Below are 20935 nucleotides of genomic sequence, written 5' to 3'. Positions count from 1 at the left end.
CTAATGACAACTTTTAAGGTATACTCTTTTAACAACTTTAAAATATACATGCAGTATTAACTATGGTCACTGAGCTGTACATTACATTCCCATGGTACTTTATAGCTGGAAGTTTGTACCTTTTGACCCCCTTCACCCATTTCCACGCCCTGCCCCCAACCACAAATCTGTTCTCTGTGTCTAGAGAGACTGTGTGTCTTTTTTTTTTTTTTGCTTGTTTTCTGTAAGAGTCAACTTCTAAGTGAAATCATACAGTATCTGTCTGACTTACTTCACTTACCATAATCTCTACTGTTCCTTTTAATGAACTAAATTATGTACTTGTACAATTTGTTTTGTAGATATCTTTTGATACCCATATGGATAGATACAACCCCCCAAATAAAAACAATCTCTGAGGTGGTCCTTTAACTTTCAGGGCATAAAAAAGTAGTGACACCAAAAATCTGAGGCTCACACTCTTATGACGTTCTGGGGAAGAGCTTAGAAAAGTATGTGCATCCTAAAGTCAGGTCACCGCCTCGGTGAAGTCTTCCCAACTCTCCTCAGGAATAACACACGTTTCCTCTCCCATAGCATCTCAGAGTTCCACCAATGTTATAATGAGCTAGTTTATCATTCCTGTCATTCTCCTTAATAGCGAATCCCGGATGCTTCCAGTTTATCCGATGAATGGATTTTATATGATCTAAACTTTTGATCTTATGAACACTACCTTAATAGGCACAGAGCCACTTAGAAACTCTATTAACTCTCCTGGATTTAATTAATTAAAGGATTTGTTAAATAAACCTCAATGTCGTTGTGTCATGGGGCTGGTGTCAGGTCTTTGCTGTCCCAGGCTGCCTTCTTCGGGGCACTCCTCCACATAGGCTTCGCAAAGGGGGCTCCTGCGATCTCCAGATCTGCCAGTCGGGGAGTCCCAGTGACCCGTTCACAATCAGGACGCGGCCTTCAGCCACCTTTCTAAGATGAAAGGTTGCAGCCCGAACTCGAGCAACCCCGCGGTGAGGCGGTCATGGCCGACACCCCCGCCCGCCCTCGCCGACGTGGGTCCCACCAGGCCCAGCCCCTACCCGCGGAGTCTCCGGCCCAGACTGGCGCGCCTTGCTCGCCGCCGCGTTCAGGGTCCCCAGGAAGGGTAGGTGTCGCCGCCCCTACCCCGTAGACAACCCCCTACCCCCGGGGCCGTTCAGCTGGAGCCCGGCGGGCACTGACCTCGCGGCCGGCGGTGAACGCAGGGCACACCGGCCGCCCCACATGCGCAGGGAGCTGCGGAGCAGGCGTGCAGCCATGGCTGGGACGGCGTAGGGAGGCAGGGGCGCAGGACGCCACTCCTCGGCGACTCTAGGGCGGAGTTCCCCGCGAGCCGACAGTCTTTCACGGTCCTACTCGGCTTAATGGGGATAAATGCGCCCGGCTGCGGAGCCGGAAGCCAGAAGACCTGCCAGCCCTCGAGCAGGCGGGCGGAGCGTAGCCCAGCGTTGCAACACTCCCCTCTTCAGAGTCGCAGCCACCCAAATAATATTTGATTTGGATTCCTGCTATGCCATTTTCCAGAAGTCATGAAATACTGTGTAATAACCAACATTTCAACGGGGTGATAGTCTGAGCTGTTGAAATTTACGAACTTGGTTTTGGAGATGGGAAATCTCTGAAGGATTTTGAACTCTAAATAGGGTTTGCCGAGTGGAAATCTAAGGAGGTAAGAGAGGCCATTTAGACCATTCGACTAGTGGAGGACAGTTATCAAGGCCTGAACTTGGGCAAGTGAAAACAAGATTTTGTGTTAGAAATCAAGAACTTATTCACTGAATGCAGAATATCAGGAAGTTAAAAACTAAAAAGGGAGTTAATACCGATCAGGTATTAATATTAGGTGAATAATACTTGTTGACTTGAGGGAAGCACCAGGCTCCGTGCAGGCCTGCCAAAATTCTAGACTTGGCTGGCTGGTGGTCTTAGGACCTCCGCCATTAGGAGGCTGTGCCGGGTATTTATAAGCTTCATGGGACCAGACTCTTGGTTTTTCAAGATGGTAATTGGCTGATCAAATTACCTGTCTGTATGGGGCAATAAGAGACCTTTTTCTGCATGATCTTGCTGAACGTCTGAAAAATAATAATACAACACTGCTTTAGAGTGCCTCAGTGTGGTCTGAGAATCAGGGAGCAGCAGCACTACATTTTGAATCATAACATTTGATGATGAGGTCCAGGATCCTATAGTTACACATCTCACAGGTGATTTTTTTTTATAGGCTTATTAATTCACTTTTAATTACCTGTATGAAAACACTGTGGTGGCAACAGCTGGAGACTGGATCCTCTGCATGGAGACTCTTCTGTGTTTTACTAGAAGGTTCATGAACTCCTGCTAGGGAAACTTGGTGAATGGGGCCACTTTCTAGAGGCTGTCTTGTTGAGATAGCCATAGATACTAGAGATGGCATAAAAGGTGACCTTGGCAAAATTGCCCGTGGTGGCAGTGCAATCTTTGGTGTAGGTGTGGCTATTGTCTCTATCAGTTATCCTCAGCAGCTTCTTGGGCCCAGATGAGTCTAGTGCTTCCAGGGGAAGCCCTACCAGGCTAGCCATACCAGTGATGAAATTTGAAGTGGGGTTCGCAAGAAAACGGCTAAGAAAGAATTATTGAGACATCTTTGGTGCAAAAAAGGTGATTTTATTAAAGCACGTAAACAGGACCTATGGGCAGAAAGAGCTGCGCTGGGACTGTGAGATGCGACTGATGATATACTTTCAAGTTTGTGAAGGGAGGGGGGTATAGCTAACTTAGGTCTCCAAGGAATTTCTGGATGCTGAAAGTAGGGTCTCACAGGACCCTGAAGATTTAGCTATTCTCAAGATAAGGTTGCTTTTAGTTTAGTTTTTTCTTTTAATGTTTATTTTATTTTTAAGAGAGAGACAGAGGGAGAGAGACAAAGTGAGAGTGGGGGAGGGGCAGAGAGAGAGGGAGACAGAATCTGAAGCAGGTTTCAGGCTCTGAGCTGTCAGCACAGAGACTCACACGGGTCTCGAACCCAGGAACCGTGAGCCCATGATCTGAGCGGAAGTCAGATGCAATGAGCCACCCAGGTGCCCCTAGTTTTTAAGGAAGTGTAAACGTTAAGGCATTATGGCAACCATAAAGGTCTTGGGGAGTGTTACATGCTGCAGGTCTCTGACATCTATCAGTGGGTTGCAGGCTAGAAGGGAATTTAATTTAAACTACATTTTTCTTGCCTTTATTTACCTCATTTCCCCCCCTGAACAACTTTGACCCTTAAATCTTTAAGGTTGTTAAAGGCAGAAGGTCTCATCTTCTGTAGCATCTTCATGCTGCAATAAGGGCGTAGAGATGGGCTTACCTAAGGGTCAAGGCTAGTCAGTTGAGAATTTAATAGGAGTTAGAAAAGGCTAACTGCAACAATATCTAGAGTGGATATCATATGGGAGTTTTCTTGAGGAGAAAGGATCATCTGTTGGCTTGAAGTTATAGCATTGAAGGAGTCTCGGCACCAGGTGGAGAGACATGGGAGAAAACAGCAAAACATGATTAAAGTAACAAAAAGAGGCCCAAATAAGAGTCCTTTGATAGTTGACAAAAATCTTCCTTTAGTTCGGTCCAGGAGTTCAACCACTTATTAAAGGAAAGAGAAGGATCATTTAAAGTGCCAATTTGAGTATTTTTCAGTTAGAAACTCAGAAATATTTCTGTGGTAATCTGAATGTATACACAGCACTTTGTTTTTATGAGACCACAAATTCCACCTGTGCAACAGGTAAAATATCTAAGGCATTTTATTTTGAAGAATTGTTTAATGCATTTGAGTTATTTTAGTGTTTAATAATATAATGTTATTTTGAGAATCGTTTAAGGCCTTCATTGTGTAATAGGTAGTGTTAATTAATCATCATACAGATTCTGTTTTGCTTAGGTGATTAGTAAGTGATAATTATAGAAACAAAAATACAGGTTAATGGCTAAAGCCAAATTATAAACCCAGTGTCTGCCAGTTCTACCAGTGAGATTTTTAGATGTTAAGCTTGAAGCATCCTCAGATAGTCTGAGAACAGGCAGCAAGAATCAGATGGGGTTTTCTGGTTTGTAATTCAAATGTCTGTGGTGATCCATCTGAATGGCCCATAGAGCAACAGGCACAAAGATTGTCTATACATGAGTTTTGTGACAATTTCTCTGAAGTTTGCCTCAAGTTGTCTAGTGTAGGCAAACAACAAACATTTAAAGGCAATCAGAACTAGAATTTAACGTCCATAAAGGTGCGTTATTGAAATATAATTTTTCTCTCTAGTAACCCTGATTTCCAGAGAGAGCCAAATCAAGACTAATTCATTTGTAGAATGAGTCCACTTTTAACAAACTCAGCCTAATTATTTACATAAGCTCATCAAGAACAGTGATTGGTCATATAGATCTTTTAAAATTTGCTTTGCTGGAACTTTTTATAAGGAACCTCTAGACTGAACTTTTAGTAGCCTCGCCAGGCCAGAAGCCAAGCCAAGTACTTGCCATCAGACATGCCTGCAATACCGATAGGATCGGGTGAATTCCTCTTCATGAGGTCCCCAAGGTATCCTGAGGTTCCTGCACCTGCCGGGAAGTGACCTTCTTTACTCACCTGGTAAGGCTGCTGGGAACTCTCTAAGCGAGGTATCAGACCAACATTTCCAAGGGGCTTTATTGGCTTCATGCTTCATAAAGTCAACCTTAGTTCCTTAAAACTGTCTGGTCGTATCTGAGTCTATGCATGTCACTCTCAAATATGACATTCCAGTCAAACCCTTGGTAAAAATAACCAGTACCTCCAAGGGTGAACTGTTACAAGGAGAACAGATTCTTATTGAATTTATGCAAATAACTGTAATGACCATGAGAGAAAGAATCCTTATTGAGAGCTTTTGAATTTCAGAGGGTTCAGGTAGGGAGAAAATTAAATGCTTTATTTTGTTCACAAAGGAATATTTTATCACATTTCTGTAAGTCATAGGTATCTTAAGAGAAAGTTTCCTTAATCTGGAAGAACAAACATTAGAGGACAAGCAATATTTCCAACAAGAGTCACAAAAACTATAATTTTCCTTTGTATGTGTGTGTGTGTGTGTGTATATATATATATATATATATATATATATATATATATATATAACTTTGAACAGTGACAGCATTTACCCAAGCAATACAACCTCAGGTTTACCATTATTTGTTTGATAGTGAGGAGGAAGCATAAGGCAGGCTGAGGGCAAAGTATAGGCTGACAGCAATCCTGCTTCTCCCCACCTCGCAGGTGGAATATGTGTGATATTCCTTGGATACTCCTGGCCACCCAAAAACAAAGGAAAGGGGTTTAAGTGCTTGCCATGGTGATGTGGGAAACTAAGGCAAATGAAAAATTAAATTCCTTTACTGCCTACAGTCCACTGACAAGTCCTTGAAACAGGCAGAGTGACTTCCCTCTACGAGCTCAGCTGCCTCCGTGATGACACTTTGCTGGGGGCAAAAGGGAATCTTGGCTTAACATTATCCTGACCGCCCCCCACCCCAGGGTCCTATAAGTCTACTTTAGCATATAAAAATTCCTTTGGAAACTTCCTTTATCTCAACTACCCTAACATATATGCTGGTAATCATAGCCTAAGCTTATGGCCCCCTGATATACATCTGAAGGGTCTCATGACTGAGGTTTTACTAAATGGCAATGAATGGTGTTTTCCTAACAGCACTTCCCCTCTCAAGGTCCTGGAAACTTTGCTTCCAAAATTCCTTAGAGACTTACTCCATCCCTAACTCCCTCTCAACCTGAGGGTATATAGTTAGTTACCTGTCACAACCTCAGGGCAGCTCTTTCTGACCACAGGTCCTGTCCCCATGCTTTAATAATATTAGCATTTTGTACCAAAACCCCATCACTCACTGCCCTGTGTCTAGAGAAGTGGGCCAAGACCATGCCCCAGCATGTGGCAGACGCTGTCTCCTTGGAGCACATAACACCCAGAAACAACTTGGCCATTGTAGTTCCGGATGGTGACAAATGCCTTGAACTCAGTCTACTGGCCAGCGCAGGTCTCCTTTTGCATGGCCTTAATCTTTAAAGAGATACATTAATAGAAAAAAAGTTGATCTCAAACTCCTTAATAGGCAAGGAGAAGAGTTAGAACGCCAAGTGATATGGTATGAAGTGTTGACCTTTGGAGCCAACTGCCAAAAAAAGAATTCTTGAGACATCTTTGGTGCAAAAAGTGGTTTTATTAAAGCATGGGGACAGGACCCATGGGCAGAAAGACCTGCACTGAGGTTATGAAGAGTGACTGATTATATACTTTCAGGTTGGGAGGTGGGTGGGGATAGCATAAGTCTCTAAGGTAGTTTGGAAACAAGGTTTCCAGGACCTTGAGGGGCTAGCTGTTGTTAGGAAAAGGTCATTTATTACTGTTTAGTAAAAACTTAGTTATGAGACCCTTCAGAAGTATATCAGTGGGCCATAAGCTTGGAGTATGATTGCCAGCCTATATCTTGGGGGGAAGAGGTAAAAGAAGTTTCCAAAGAAATTTTTATATGTTAAAGTGGACTTACAGGATCCTGGGGGGTTGGGATAATGTTAAGCCAAGATTGCATTTTGCCCCTTAGTGAAGTGTCATCATTGAGACAGCTGAGCTCCTAGAGGAAGGTCACTCTGCCTGTGTCAAGGACTTGTCAATGGGCTATAGGTTATAAGGAAATTTAATTTTTCATTTACCTTTCTTTCCCACATCACAAGGAGTTTATCTTCATGTCCTTGACCAGGAGGCCCAACTTAGTGAGGAGATATCCTTGGCCTTGCCTTGGCAAGTTCTGCAGCCTCCATCTCACCTAGACCACATCTAGGACCTGGACTAGGGCACTGTTGCTGAAGCCTCTGCATAGAACTTTCTGTAAGTGTAAGCTGTTTTTATTCTCCTCCACTCACATATTCACATTTTCAGGTAATCCTGACTTTTAATAATGGCCTTTAATAATCAATTTGACAACAATTAGATTTTTTCTAACTCAAATAATTGGCTCTGATAGTGATATTTCAGATCAAGAAGATCTGAACAAGATAAAAATTCATTTGCCTCAAGAGGAAACGGAAGTTTTGGGGCAGACCTATGGGGGAGCTGTCTGAAGCAAGCAGGCCTTTGTGGTACTTTGTGGCTATGTTTTGAGTCTCTGAACAGGACCAGGCATGCCCATGTAGATGACAAAGGCAAGATTTCTCTAGAGAGTTTTAGAATTATTGCCAAATCCCTAGGAAATGCAGTAACATAAGTGAGGTGATTTGAAGTGTTGGGGTCCAGCGTCAATGGCCAAGAAAGATTTCTTGAGATGTTTTCAGTGCAAAAAGGTGTTTGTATTATAGCATGACAGGACCCTTGAACAAAAAGAGCTGTACTGAGATTGTGAAGAGCAGTTGACTGTATACTTTGGAGGGGGTGGGATTTCCAAAAGGATTTTCATATGTTAAAGAAGACTTGCAGGATCCTGGAGGCCTGGCTATTGTCAAGCTAAGGTTCTTTTTCCCTCTAGCCAGGCATCACCATTAACACAGCTGGGGGAGTCCCTGGAGGAATGTTACACTCTGTGTCAAGTATTTGTCAATGGGCTGCAGGTAAAAGGAAATTTATTTTTATCTATGTTTCCTTTTGCCTTTGTTCTCCACATCATTGAAGAAACCCCAAGACTCCTAATTTTAGAGGGAGTGATTAGTGATGTTTGTGGAGACGGGTTTCATTATACATTTCCATTTACATGAAGAGATTAGGAAGACATTATCTATGTGTTTAATGAAATACAACATTAAGTGATCTATAAGCCATTTTCAAATGTGAAAATACTAAATAATTGTTTTGGATACTTGCCATACCTCCTTGAAATGTGAGCTTGATTGCCCCTTTGACATGTAATCTTGTTATTTTGCACCTTTATCTCTTCTTTTCCTCAATGAACTTTTTTGTTTTTCAAAATAATGTTTTTTTGAGCACTTTATGTGCATATGATCTCTCAAACTATCTCATTGTACTGGACTCACCATTCTTCCTGTGATGTCTATGTGATGAGATGTAGTGAGGTGAATGACGTGGTCACCATGACATGGTGTTAGGCTACTGACGATTTGTCAGAAGGAAGATCCTCTGCTTCTGGATCACAGATGACCATGGGGAACTGAAACTGTGGAAAGCAAAACTAGATTGGGGTGGGGGTGGGGTACACTACTGTTAAACTGCTTTATAATAATAAACCCCTAAGCCTTATTCTATGTTTTTGTTTGAGTGCTTCCCATTTGTGAACTTTTGGTGTGTGCGGAAGAAACTTTTACTAATTACTTCTTCAATGATTCACTGGTTTGATTTGGCTATTTCTGAACTTATTGACAAGTCCAATGTAGAATATTTTGTTATCTTGCCTCTCTAATATCCTTTCACCTGGCACAGTTCCTTTTGTCTAATAATTCATGACATTGACATTCTTTGAAGAATACAGCCAGGCAATTTCAAAAATATAATTTATTGTCAAATTGGCTAACATACAGTGTCTAAAGTGTGCTCTTGGTTTTGGGGTTAGATTCCCGTGTTTCATCGCTTACATGCAACACCCAGTGTTCATCCCAACAAGTGCCCTCCTCAATGCCCATCACCCATTTCCCCCTCTCCCCTGCCCCACCATCAACTCTCAGTTTGTTCTCTGTATTTAAGAGTCTCTTGTGGTTTGCCTCCCTCCCTCTCTGTTTGTAACTATTTTATTTCCCCTTCCCTTCCCCCATGGTCTTCTGTTAAGTTTCTCAAGGTCCACGTATGAGTGAAAACATATGATATATGTCTTTTTCTAACTGACTTATTTCACTCAGCAAAAACCTTCCAATTTCATCCATGTTGTTGCAAATGACATGATTTCATGTTTTCTCATTGCCAAGTAGTATTCCATTATATATATAAACCACATCTTTATCCATTCATCAATTGATGGACATTTAGGATCTTTCCATAATTTGGCTATTGTTGAAAGCGCTGCTCTAAACATTGGGGTACACGTGTCCCTATGAATCAGCACTCCTGTATCCTTTGGATAAATTCCTAGTAGTGCTATTGCTGGGTATTAGGGTAGTTCTATTTTTACTTTTCTGAGGAACCTCCACACTGTTTTCCAGAGTGGCTGCATCAGTTTGCATTCCCACCAACAGTGCAAGAGGGTTCCTGTTTCTCCATATCCTCGCCAGCATCTGTTGTTTCCTGAGTTGTTAATTTTAGCCACTCTGACCGGTGTGAGGTGGTATCTCAGTGTGGTTTTGATTTCTATTTCCCTGATGATGAGTGATGTTGAGCATCTTTTCATGTGTCGGTTGGCCATCTGGATATCTTCTTTGGAAAAGTGTCTATTCATGTCTTCTGCCCATTTCTTCACTGGATTATTTGGTTTTTGGGTGTTGAGTCTGGTAAGTTCTTTATAGATTTTGGATACTAACCCTTTATCCGATATGTCATTTGCAAATATCTTGTTCCATTCTGTCAGTTGCCTTTTAGTTTTGTTGTGTTTCCTATGCAGTGTGGAAGCTTTTTATCTTGATGAGGTCCCAATAGTTCATTTTTGCTTTTAATTCCCTTGCCTTTGGAGATGTGTCAAGCAATAAATTGCTGAGGCTGAGGTCAAAGAGGTTGTTGCCTGCTTTTCCTCTAGGGTTTTGATGGTTTCCTGTCTCACATTTAGGTCTTTCATCAATTTTGAGTTTATTTTTGTGTATGGAAGAAAGTGGTCTAGTTTCATTCTTCTGCATGTTGCTGTCCAGATTTCCTAGCACCGTTTGCTAAAGACACTGTCTTTTTTTTTTTTTCCTTTTTTTTTTTTTTCAACGTTTATTTATTTTTGGGACAGAGAGAGACAGAGCATGAACGGGGGAGGGGCAGAGAGAGAGGGAGACACAGAATCAGAAACAGGCTCCAGGCTCTGAGCCATCAGCCCAGAGCCCGACGCGGGGCTCGAACTCACGGACCGCGAGATCGTGACCTGGCTGAAGTCGGACGCTTAACCGACTGCGCCACCCAGGCGCCCCTAAAGACACTGTCTTTTTACCATTGGATACCCTTTCCTGCTTTGTCAAAGATTAGTTGGCCATACATTTGTGGGTCCAATTCTGGGTTCTCTATTCTATTCCATTGGTCTATGTGTCTGTTTTTGTGCCAATATTATACTGTCTTGATGATTATAGCTTTGTAGTAGAGGCTGAAGTCTGCCTTCCACTTTGGTTTTCTTCTTCAATATTATTTTGGCTATTCGGGGTCCTTTGTGGTTGCATACAAATTTTAGTATTGTTTGTCCTAGCTTTGAGAAGAATGCCGGTGCAATTTTGATTGGGATTGCATTGAATGTGTAGATTGCTTCGGGGAGTATCGACATTTTAACAATATTTATTCTTCCAATCCATGAGCATGGGATGTTTTTCCATTTCTTTGTGTCTTCTTCAATTTTCCTCATACGTTTTCTATAGTTTTCAACATACAGATCTTTTATATCTTTGGTTAGTGTTTTTTAATTTTTAAAACATTTTTATTTATTTTTGAGAGACAGAGAGCATGAGTGAGAGACGGGCACAGAGAGAGGGAGACACAGAATCCAAAGTAGGCTCCAGGCTCCAAGCTGTCAGCACAGAGCCCAATGCAGGGCTCAAACCCACAAACTGTGAGATCATGAACTGAGCTGAAGTCAGACGCCCAACTGACTGAGCCACCCAAGTGCCCCTTTGGTTAGGTTTATTCCTAGGTATTTTATGCAATTGTATAAATGCAAATGTTCTTTGTGCAATTGTAAATGTGATTAATTTCTTGATTTCTCTTTCTGTTGCTTCATTATTGGTGTATAGAAATGCAACCGATTTCTGTACATTGATTTTTTACCCTGTGACTTTGCTGAATTCATGTGTCAGTTCTAGCAGCCTTTTGGTGGAGTCTTTCGGGTTTTCCATGTAGAGTATCATGTCGTCTGCGAAAAGTGAAAGTTTGGCTTCCTCTTTGCCAATTTTGATGCCTTTTATTTGGTTTTGTTGTCTGATTGCTGATGCTAGGACTTCTAACACTATGTTAAACAACAGTGGTGAGAGTGCACATCCCTGTTGTGTTCCTGATCTCAAGGGGAAAGCTCTCAGTTTTTCCCCATTGAGGATGATATTAGCTGTGGGCTTTTCAAATATGGCTTTTATAATGTTTATGTATGTTCCTTCTATCCTGATTTTTTTGAGGGTTTTTATTAAGAAAAGTTGCTGTATTTTGTCAAATGCTTTTTCTGCATCTATTGACAGGATCGTATGGTTCTTATACTTTCTTTTATTAATGTGATCTATCATGTTGATTGATGTACAAATATTGAACCAGCCCTGCAGCCCAGGAATGAATCCCACTTGATCATGGTGAATAATTCTTTTAATATGCTTTTGAATTCGATTTGCTAGTATCTTGTTGAGAATTTCTGCATCCATGTTCATTTGGGATATTGGCCTGTATGTGGGGTCTCTGTCTGGTTTGGGAACCAAGGTAATGCGGGCTTCATAGAATGAATCCTGAAGCTTTCCTTCCATTTCTAGTTTTTGGAATGCTTGAGAAGGATAGGTATTAAGTCTGGTAGAATTCCCCTGGGAAGCCATCTGGCCCAGGACTCTTATTTGTTGGGAAAGTTTTGATAACTAACTCAATTTCTTCACTAGTTATGGGTCTGTTCAAATTTTCTGTTTCTTTCTGTTTGATTTTGGTAGTGTGTGGGTGTCTAGGAATTTGTCCATTTCTTCCAGGTTGTCCAGTTTGTTGGCATGTAATTTTTCATAGGGGGCGCCTGGGTGGCTCAGTCTGTTGAGCGTCTGACTTCGGCTCAGGTCATGATCTCATCATCTGTGAGTTTGAGCCCCACGTTGGGCTTTGTGCTGCTGACAGCCTAGTACCTGGAGCCTGCTTCAGATTCTGTGTCTCCCTCTCTCTCTGCCTGTCCCCCGCTCATGTTCTGTCTCTGTCTGTCAAAAATAAATAAACATTTAAAAAAAATTTTTTTTCATAGTATTCTCTGATAATTGCTTGTATTTCTTGTCTTGGACTCTAAGTCTAAAGTTCTTTCTTGTCTAGCAAGAATGCGGGACACAGGATTAAATGCGAGAGATGACTAATGTCTGGGAAAAGACAAGAGCCCCGATTAAGGGTCCTTGCTCTGTTTTTATTAGGATCATAAGGCTTACAAACATAGTGATGGACGTGCACAAAGAGACAATGAAACTGTGAACATTAACTCATGGATGTTAGGGAAAGGGCATCTTAAAGATATTTGAGGTTAGGGGTTTGGGTTAATACAAAACAAAATCCTGGTGCCAGGCAACTGGGCTGAAGGTTGTTTACAGCAGACATGAGGCACCACCTCTGTTTATCTTAGCTAGCCTAGGGAATAAGACAGAGAGAGCAAGTACTTCAGCGTTAACAAGGCACCTTTTCTTTTGCTAATCAGCTCTGCTCTGGGCAGCTTCACCTGTAGTTCAGGGGTCTATAGCCCTATTTACCTGTTTGCCTAATTTGGTCCTTCCTTCCTGTGAAAGCAGCTTCCTGCTATAGTACTAAATTGGGGGACACTTTTGCCCTGAATACCTAATCTTGTTTACCTTATATACTGTAATGGGGGCCTTTGCTCCACCCTTTCTATCCTGGGGCCTCAGCCCTGCTGTCTCTATCCTGGGGCTTTTGCCCCACCCTCTCTTACTTATTTACTTAATCTTGTTCACCCAAACTTGGGTATGAGCATCCTATGGCTTTGTAATTCTTTTTGCCTTGTTAACTCATCAGTGCAGGCTCAGGGAATTCCTAAGCTTATTCCCCACAATTTCTGAGGGATTGTTGTGATAAATCCATTTTCATTTGTGATTTTATCTATTTAGTTCCTCTCTCTTTTCTTTTTGAGAAGTCTGACAGGTGGTTTATCAGTTTTGTGTTGTTGTTGTTGTTGTTGTTGTTGTTGTTGTTGTTGTTTTTTCTCAAAAAACCAGCTCTCGGGGCGCCTGGGTGGCGCAGTCAGTTAGGTGTCCAACTTCGGCCAGGTCACGATCTCGCGGTCCGTGGGTTCGAGCCCCGCGTCGGGCTCTGGGCTGATGGCTCGGAGCCTGGAGCCTGTTTCCGATTCTGTGTCTCCCTCTCTCTCTGCCCCTCCCCCGTTCATGCTCTGTCTCTCTCTGTCCCAAAAATAAATAAACGTTGAAAAAAAAAATTTAAAAAAAAAATTCAAAAAACCAGCTCTTAGTTTCATTGATCTGTTCTACTTTTGTTTTTGTTTTTGTTTTTTTGATTCTATATTGTTTATTTCTGCTCTGATCTTTATTATTTCTCTTCTTCTGCTGGCCTTGGGGTTTCTTTGTTGTTCTGCTTCTAGTTCCTTCAGGTGAGCTGTTAGATTTTGTATTTGGGATTTTTCTTGTTTCTTGAGATAGGGCTGGATTGCAATGTATTTTCCTCTTAGGATGCCTTTGCTGCATCCCAAAGGGTTGGACTGTTGTGATTTCATTTTCATTTGTTTCCATATATTTTTAAATTTCTTCTTTAATTTCCTGGTTGACCCATTCATTCTTTAGTAGGATGTTCTTTAACCTCCATCCATGCATTTGGAGGTTTTCCAAACTTTTCCTGTGGTTGATTTCGAGTTTCATAGCACTGTGATCTGAAAATGTGCATGGTATGATCTCAATTGTTTTATATTTGTTGAGGACTGTTTTGTGACCCAGTATGTGATCTATCTTGGAGAATGTTCCATGTGCACTTGAGAAGAGTGTGTATACTGCTGCTTTAGGATGAAAAGCTGAATATATCTGTGTCAAGTCCATGTGGTCCAGTGTATCATTCAGGGCCATTGGTTCTTTATTAATTTTCTGTCTGGATGATCTGTCCATTGTTGTAAGTGGAGTATTAAAGTCCCCTGCAATTACCACATTCTTACCAATAAGATTTCTTATGTTTGTGATTAATTGTTTTAAATATTTGGGTGCCTCCGAATTTGGTGCTAAGCATTTATAATTTTTAGCCCTTCTTGATGGATATACCCCATAATTATGATATAATGCCCTTCTTCATCTCTTGTTACAGCCTTTAGTTTAAAATCTAGGTTGCCTAATGTAAGTATGGCTACTCCAGCTTTCTTTTAACTTCCAGTAACATGATAGATGGTTCTCCATCCCCTCACTTTCAATCTGAAGGTGTCCTCAGGTCTAAAATGGGTCTCTTGTAGACAGCAAATAGATGGGTCTTTTTTTTTTTTTAAATCCATTCTGATATTCTACGTCTTTTGGTTGGAGCATTTAGTCCATTTACATTCAGTGTTATTATTGAAAGATATGGATTTAGAGTAATTGTGTTATCTGTAGATTTCATGCTTGTAGTGATGTCTCTGGTCCTTTGTGGTCTTTGCAACATTCTACTCTATTCTAAGAGTCCCCCTTAGGATCTCTTCTTATAGGGCTGGTTTAGTGGTGATGAATTCCTTCAGTTTTTGTTTGTCTAGGAAAACCTTTATCTCTCCTTCTATTCTGAATGACAGACTTGCTGGATAAAGGATTCTTGGCTGCATATTTTTCATATTGAGCACATTGAATATTTCCTGCCACTCCTTTCTGGCCTGCCAAGTTTCAGTAGATAGGTCTGCTACTACTGTTATGTGTCTGCCCTTGTATGTTAGGGCATGTTTGTCCCTAGCTGCTTTCAGAATTCTCTCTTTATCTTTGATTTTGCCGTTTTTATGATATGTCATGCAGAAGATCGATTCAAGTTATGTCTAAAGGGAGTTATCTGTGCCTCCTAGATTTCAATGTCTGTTTCCTTACCCAGAGTGGGGAAGTTCTCAGCTATGATTTGTTCAAGTACACCTTCTGCCCCTTTTTCTCTCTTCTTCTTCTGGAACTCCTATGGTACAGATATTATTCCATTTCATTGAATCATTTAGTTCTCTAATTCTCCCCTCGTGGTCCAGAATTTTTTTTATCTCTCTTTGTCTCAGGTTCATCTTTTCCCATAATTTTATCTTCTGTTTCACCTATTCTCCCCTCTCACTCTTCAATCCTCGCTGTCACTGCCTCTAGTTTATTTTGCACCTCATTTACAGCTTTTTTAAAAAATAACCTTCTCGTCCTGTTTTTTTGAATTTTTTTTAATGGTTTATTTATTCTTGAGAGAGAGAGAGACAGAGCACGAGCGGGAGAGGGACAGTAAGAGAGAGGGACACAGAATAAGAAGCAGATTCCAGGCTCTGAGCTGTGAGCCCAGAGACCGATGTGGGGCTCAAACTCACAGGCCGTGAGATCATGACCTGAGCCGAAGTCGGATGCTTTACTGACTAAGCCACCCAGGCGCCCCTCATTTACAGCTTTTTTTAATTCATCATTACTATTTTAGTATTTACTCATTTACTATTTTAGTTCCTTGATCTCTGAAACAATAGATTATCTGCTGTCTTCTATGCATTTTTCAAGCCCAGACAAAGAGAGTTATGACAGGGATGGGAAAAAGAAAAGAAAAGAAAATTGACCAGGCAAAGAAAATCTATGGCTTAATCCAGAGAGAGAGAGATGGGAAAATAAAGGAGATACAGAACAGGTATAAAGAGAATAGATTAAATATGTATGCTTAAACAAACCAACAACCAGGATAACCAGACTAGAGAAGGGAAGAAATAAGGAGAAAAGGAAGAGGAAAAAAAAAAAAAAATATATATATATATATAATAAGAATTGTCCAATAATTAAATCAGGAAATGAAAAACTGCTGGGTGCCTTGCAACCAGTGGCAGTGCTAGTCTGGAGGAGGGGCTGTCTGGTTCATCAGCATCCATTCCGCTCCAGTAGCAATGCAGTTCCCAGGCGCAGAGGGTTGTGGTTTGGTGTAGGCTGGTCCTGCCTCCCCTGTGGGCCCTCTTTCCATTCCCTGAGATCCCACCTTATTGGTGATGGGGAGAAAAATGGTGAAATCCCAGTCTCTCCTCTATGGATCAGGTGTCCCAAACCACTCTGTTCTGGCTGTCCTCGCAGTGCCACGGGCATGAATGAGGCAGTTTGTCTAACTCCACTGACTCTCGTGCCTCCCTGGTGCTCGACTGGGCTTAAAACCCCAATGTCTTAAAGGGTCCCACTCCATGCGCCCCAGTACCAGGGGGAGTGCCTCTCCATGCTGCCGCTGCCCATATATGGTCTCTGCTGGTGGGTGCAGGCAGTCTTTGTCCTTTGAACGGTTTTATACCTTCTTCTCACAGCACTCCAGGGAGGGGATTGCTTTCTCCCACTGCGGACTATGCCTCTGAACTAGTCATAGCCCAGGACTGGCTCCCCTCCTCCCCAGGTATGCGAACTGAGCAGCTGGCCCCAGTCTGGAGGAAGCCCCCCAATTAGAGATTGGATCTTTCTGTCCTGGTCCATGGTTTTTCACTTGTACAGATACAGATGTACACTCCCCAGCCTCTTGTTCTCTTCCCTGTGTCTCTCCACAGAAGGGGATCCCTCCCCTTCATGCCTATGCCACCCATTTTATCTCTCCCAGTTTGCAATCACACACCTATGGCCCACCAGGTTGTCCCAGTGGGCCCCTGGAGACGTCTTTGTCCCTCTACAGCCCGGACTCTTGGAATTCAAGGTCCTTTGGCATCAACACTGCTGTGTTTGAGGGACGAGGGAACTCTGGGTCCCCCTACTTTTCCGCCATGTTGGATCTCTCTTGTCTGAACCACCTTAATTTTAATATTTTAACTTGGTTAAGATGATGTTCACCAGGTTTCTCCATCACAAAGGTAGTATTTCATAAGTTCCTGTGTTTCATTTTGTGAATTAAGATCAAATGTGCTTCTGAATGCAGAAATGATTTAGTCAAATTGCCCAGTGCTTCATGAATACTTTGAGCCGTTTATATCTCCTTGGCAGGAATAAGTCACACCTTTTACCTGAGAGTTCTACTGGCAGGTTAGCATACTTTTATTAATTGAAATGTAAATTAGGGCCAGAGTAATCAAGGAATGTTCCAGTTAGGGCATATACCTTGAATTTAGAGCTTTAGTAATTAACAGAAGGGAATGAAAGATCAGGGCACTAGAGGAGCTTGGAACAAAACTAGGAAGGCTTCTAGAAAGGAAGGACAGTCTGGAGGATGGATATTGGGAAGAAGTAGGAATTCAGGTTCATCAGATAAGTAGTGGCTGGGAGGCACCCTGGGACATAGGCTTGCTGTATGGATTTGGGCAGGAGACCACCTGGGTTTAATCCTAACTCTCTTCCTTACCAGTTGTCTGTTGTCATTGTGGGAATTAAGTTCTGATGCTTATGTGAAGGGTATTGCAGAGCCATTTGCTGCATTGTAGCTATTCAGTTCAGTTACTGTTGGCCAGTATTTTTATTATTACTAAATATCACACCAAGGAATTTAGATTTGATGTAGTAGGAGGTAGAGTCCCTAAGACCTAGGAGAGTAGAGTTCATTCATTTATTTATTCTCTTATTCAGTAAATACTAGTTGGGTTCCTCCTAATGTTAAGGGTACAATATTGTACAAGATAAAATATCTGCTTTCAAAGACCTTGGAATACAGTTATGAAAATAAGACTGGTATAAGATAATTTAAAATGTAAGACAGAGCATGATAAATGTAGGAGTAAGGTAACAGTCCAGAGCAGGGAACTGACACTGTGGGTGGCCTACTTGATTTGCCTCTTTTTCCCACTTTATTTTTATGGGCTAGTGGAAAAATCATGGGCATATAACATTCCACAGATCAAGACTGAAGTTGGAAACCTCTCCCTTGAGTTAATTAATCTCTCCTCCATGCCTGTTTCCTTATTTGTAAAATGGAGATATTAATAGTGTCTACCTCACAGGGTTATTCTGAGGCTAAAACAAGGCAAAACATGGGTAGCGTCCAGTCTGGCAGCAATAAGAGCCCAGTTCATAGTAACATCATTACTGTTTTTCCTTACCTTCATCTTTAGGAGAGGCCATCCTCTTCCCAAGTTGGTAGGGAAACAAAACCCATAGAAACTGCCCCTTCCTTCCAACTGAGTTAGCCATCATTCATTTGGAAAGCTGCTTCTTCTAGTTTCAGATATTTAGGCCAGTGTCTACTGGTCACTTTAGTTAACCCTTGTATTGTGAGGGTGAGCAAGGGTTATGGGCGCTAGCTTTAAGTCTCTGTTGTGTTGATTTGTTTCCATAGCTTGTTCCCATTTTAGAGAAAGCTAAAATAAGCCCCCATTACTAATATCATTTGAGAAAATGCTGCCCTTTGCTTGTCCTTCATCTAAGAGTTTGCAACCAACACTAGGGATCTTTCAAGATAAAACAAATGTAAGCTAAGGTGCAAAAGACTTTCATTTGTCCAGATTCTAAAATTGAGCAATAATCCTGGTTAAATGTTCTGATATGGTATAAACAACCACTTTGAATGTTAGACTTTAAGCTTTATTTACCTTTAGGGGAACAGATATTTTATATTTCATATTTTAATATTTTAAAGGAAAACCCAAGATTACAGACCATGAAGGGACAGATGGGTTGTTAAACTCTCTGGAAACTTTCAAATTTATTTAGCTATGACAATAAATACATCAAAGTCACAGGATCACAAGTCAGACAGCAGTAAAGTCCAGGAAGTGGAGCCAAGAGTAAGAGGTAAGATAAGAGTTTGATATCTCATGATTAAGACAGACGTAAGGGAAGTCGTGGCAAGGATAGGGCTCACTGGAATCTACTAGATGTTGTGAAACCTCTCTGGCTTGCTTGAATTTTTTTTTTTTTTTGAGAGACGGAGAAATCTTTTTTTTTTTTTTTTTTTTTTTTAAATTTTTTTAACATTTATTTATTTTTGAGACAGAGAGAGAGCATGAACGGGGGAGGGGCAGAGAGAGAGGGAGACACAGAATCGGAAGCAGGCTCCAGGCTCTGAGCCATCAGCCCAGAGCCCGACGCGGGGCTCGAACTCACGGTCCGTGAAATCGTGACCTGAGCTGAAGTCGGATGCTCAACCGACTGAGCCACCCAGGCGCCCCAAGAGAGACGGAGAAATCTTGAAATCATGAGTGTGCATGGGAGGCGGGAGGGGGAGAGGGAGAGGAGCCCAGTGGGGTTCCATCTCATGACCGTGAGCCAAAATCAAGAGTCTGATACTTAATCTAGTGAATCACATAGGCACTCCTTGCTTCAATTTTCTTAAGGCTCCTTTGTACACAGTCTGATTGACACAGGTCATCTCAGAGGTGGCATGGACTTAGTAGACACAGCATAATTCTCTTAACTTCCACTTACTCACATGTAAATGAAGAATAACAGTATCTATATCATGGAATTGTTGGGAGGATTTTTCAGAAAAAGAGGATGAAGTGGTTAGAACAATGACAGGATTATAGTAAGCGCTCAATAACTTGCAACTATTCTCATCCTTGAGAAATATCTAGATTTTGGAATACAAAAAAAGGCAGAGAAACTCCTAAAAACACTAAAAAAAACAAACAAACCCACAAAACTACAAGTTTAAAGAAGAAGAAAAAATTACCACCAGTTCTCCAATTGAAATATAAGAATCTTTAACCCTTTGGAGTATATGAAGGAAAAAACATCTCCTTAACTGTATTTAGCTCTCCCTCTCTTAATAGTACTTATTAGAGATTATACAAAGATACACTGTCTTATATGTTTAAGAACTGTGTATGCCATGTCTCTTAATTAGAGGGTAAGTGAGGTATAGGGATTGCATATGTTTCTGTCCTGATACCTGTTTGTAAATATCAGGTCCACATGGTCCTTTTCTGGACTGATGGAAATGCCAGCTTCTCTAACTTCAGTCACTCGCTGTCTGTTTATAAATCTATACAAATGGAGTGACTAAGATTATTTTATTATTTTATATTTGATCTGAAGAGTATCTTTTTTTTTTAATGTTCTATTTTTGAGAGAGAGAGATAGAGATAGAGAGAGAGACAAAGTATGACTGGGGGAGGGGCAGAGAGAGAGAGAGAGAGAGAGAGAGAGAGGGAGAGAGAGACAGAATCTGAAGCAGGCTCCAGGCTGCTTGGCATCCCAGGACAAATTTCATTACCAGTGCTCATGGAGGAGAAACAGCCCCAAAGCTTACAGAAGCCACAAGAGACACCCTATCCTTTCAGAGAATGCAACGTTTTGCCTGAACTTCCTGAACTCTGGCTGGTTGCTTGAGGTCTGCAATTTGCTGTTGTCTCGGTCACAAGCTGGGTAGACTCTCCAGATTGGTGGTGAATATTGCCTTGGCAAACCAGCAGTGAGAAATGCCAGAGTTTTCTTTATCTACCCAGAGGGTCAAAATGGTTTTCTTTTATTATTCAGAGAGAGAGAGAGAGAGAGAGAGAGAGACTAAATAACAATTGCATTGTGAATTTTCACCCAGATACTTCTGGGTGGAAATACGCTTTATCTATGCTGCAATATATAATCTTTGCAGCTAATGAAAATTCTGGCACAATGTTACCTGTTGAAACTGACAGTCAAAGAGTTGATAAATACTGTCCCATTTTTTCAGTTTAAAGGTATTTACCTTCTGGAATATTTAGCAAAGCATCTTCATGATTTATAAAGCAAGCCATAAATTTGAAGGTAATTACATTTGAAGGTTCACTCAATTAAATAAGATCTATCTATGTATCTCAAAGTTTAACCTAAGTTATGAAGGACATACATACCTTGATCCAAAGCTGTATAAAAGTGCTTTAGAGGTCACCTTTCTCCTAGTACACTATTACAAAATCAGAGTTGTACTAGAAACACCCCTAGAGTTTAATAATTTAATCCCAGTGGGAAAAAATAAGAGTTCTTTCTTTTGTTAATTTCTTTGAACTTTCTTCTTATTATGGAGGATGATTTTCCCGGTCCTTGGTAGTTATGCAAGAACTCATTATT

General features: G+C 41.3%; 2 protein-coding genes across 2 annotated transcripts in view; one reads left to right on the top strand and one right to left on the bottom strand.

Moving 5' to 3' along the window:
* ACADL (acyl-CoA dehydrogenase long chain) overlaps window positions 1–1420 on the bottom strand; it is a 51569-nt gene extending 50149 nt beyond the window's left edge. The window contains exon 1 of the mRNA XM_047870101.1: window positions 1219–1420. Within this exon, the coding sequence (XP_047726057.1) occupies window positions 1219–1295 (77 nt within the window). The 5' untranslated portion in view covers window positions 1296–1420. The remainder of the gene's footprint in view (window positions 1–1218) is intronic.
* Window positions 1123–20935, top strand: part of CPS1 (carbamoyl-phosphate synthase 1) — a 370424-nt gene continuing 350611 nt past the window's right edge. The window contains exons 1-2 of the mRNA XM_047870099.1: window positions 1123–1141; window positions 6776–6929. The gene's annotated coding sequence lies outside the window, so the exon portion shown is untranslated. The remainder of the gene's footprint in view (window positions 1142–6775; window positions 6930–20935) is intronic.

The sequence above is a fragment of the Prionailurus viverrinus genome, chromosome C1 (assembly GCF_022837055.1).
Source record: "Prionailurus viverrinus isolate Anna chromosome C1, UM_Priviv_1.0, whole genome shotgun sequence".
Taxonomy (NCBI): Eukaryota; Metazoa; Chordata; class Mammalia; order Carnivora; family Felidae; genus Prionailurus; species Prionailurus viverrinus.
The sequence above is the reverse complement of the archived record's forward strand: the minus strand, read 5'-3'. Positions and strand labels throughout refer to the sequence as shown.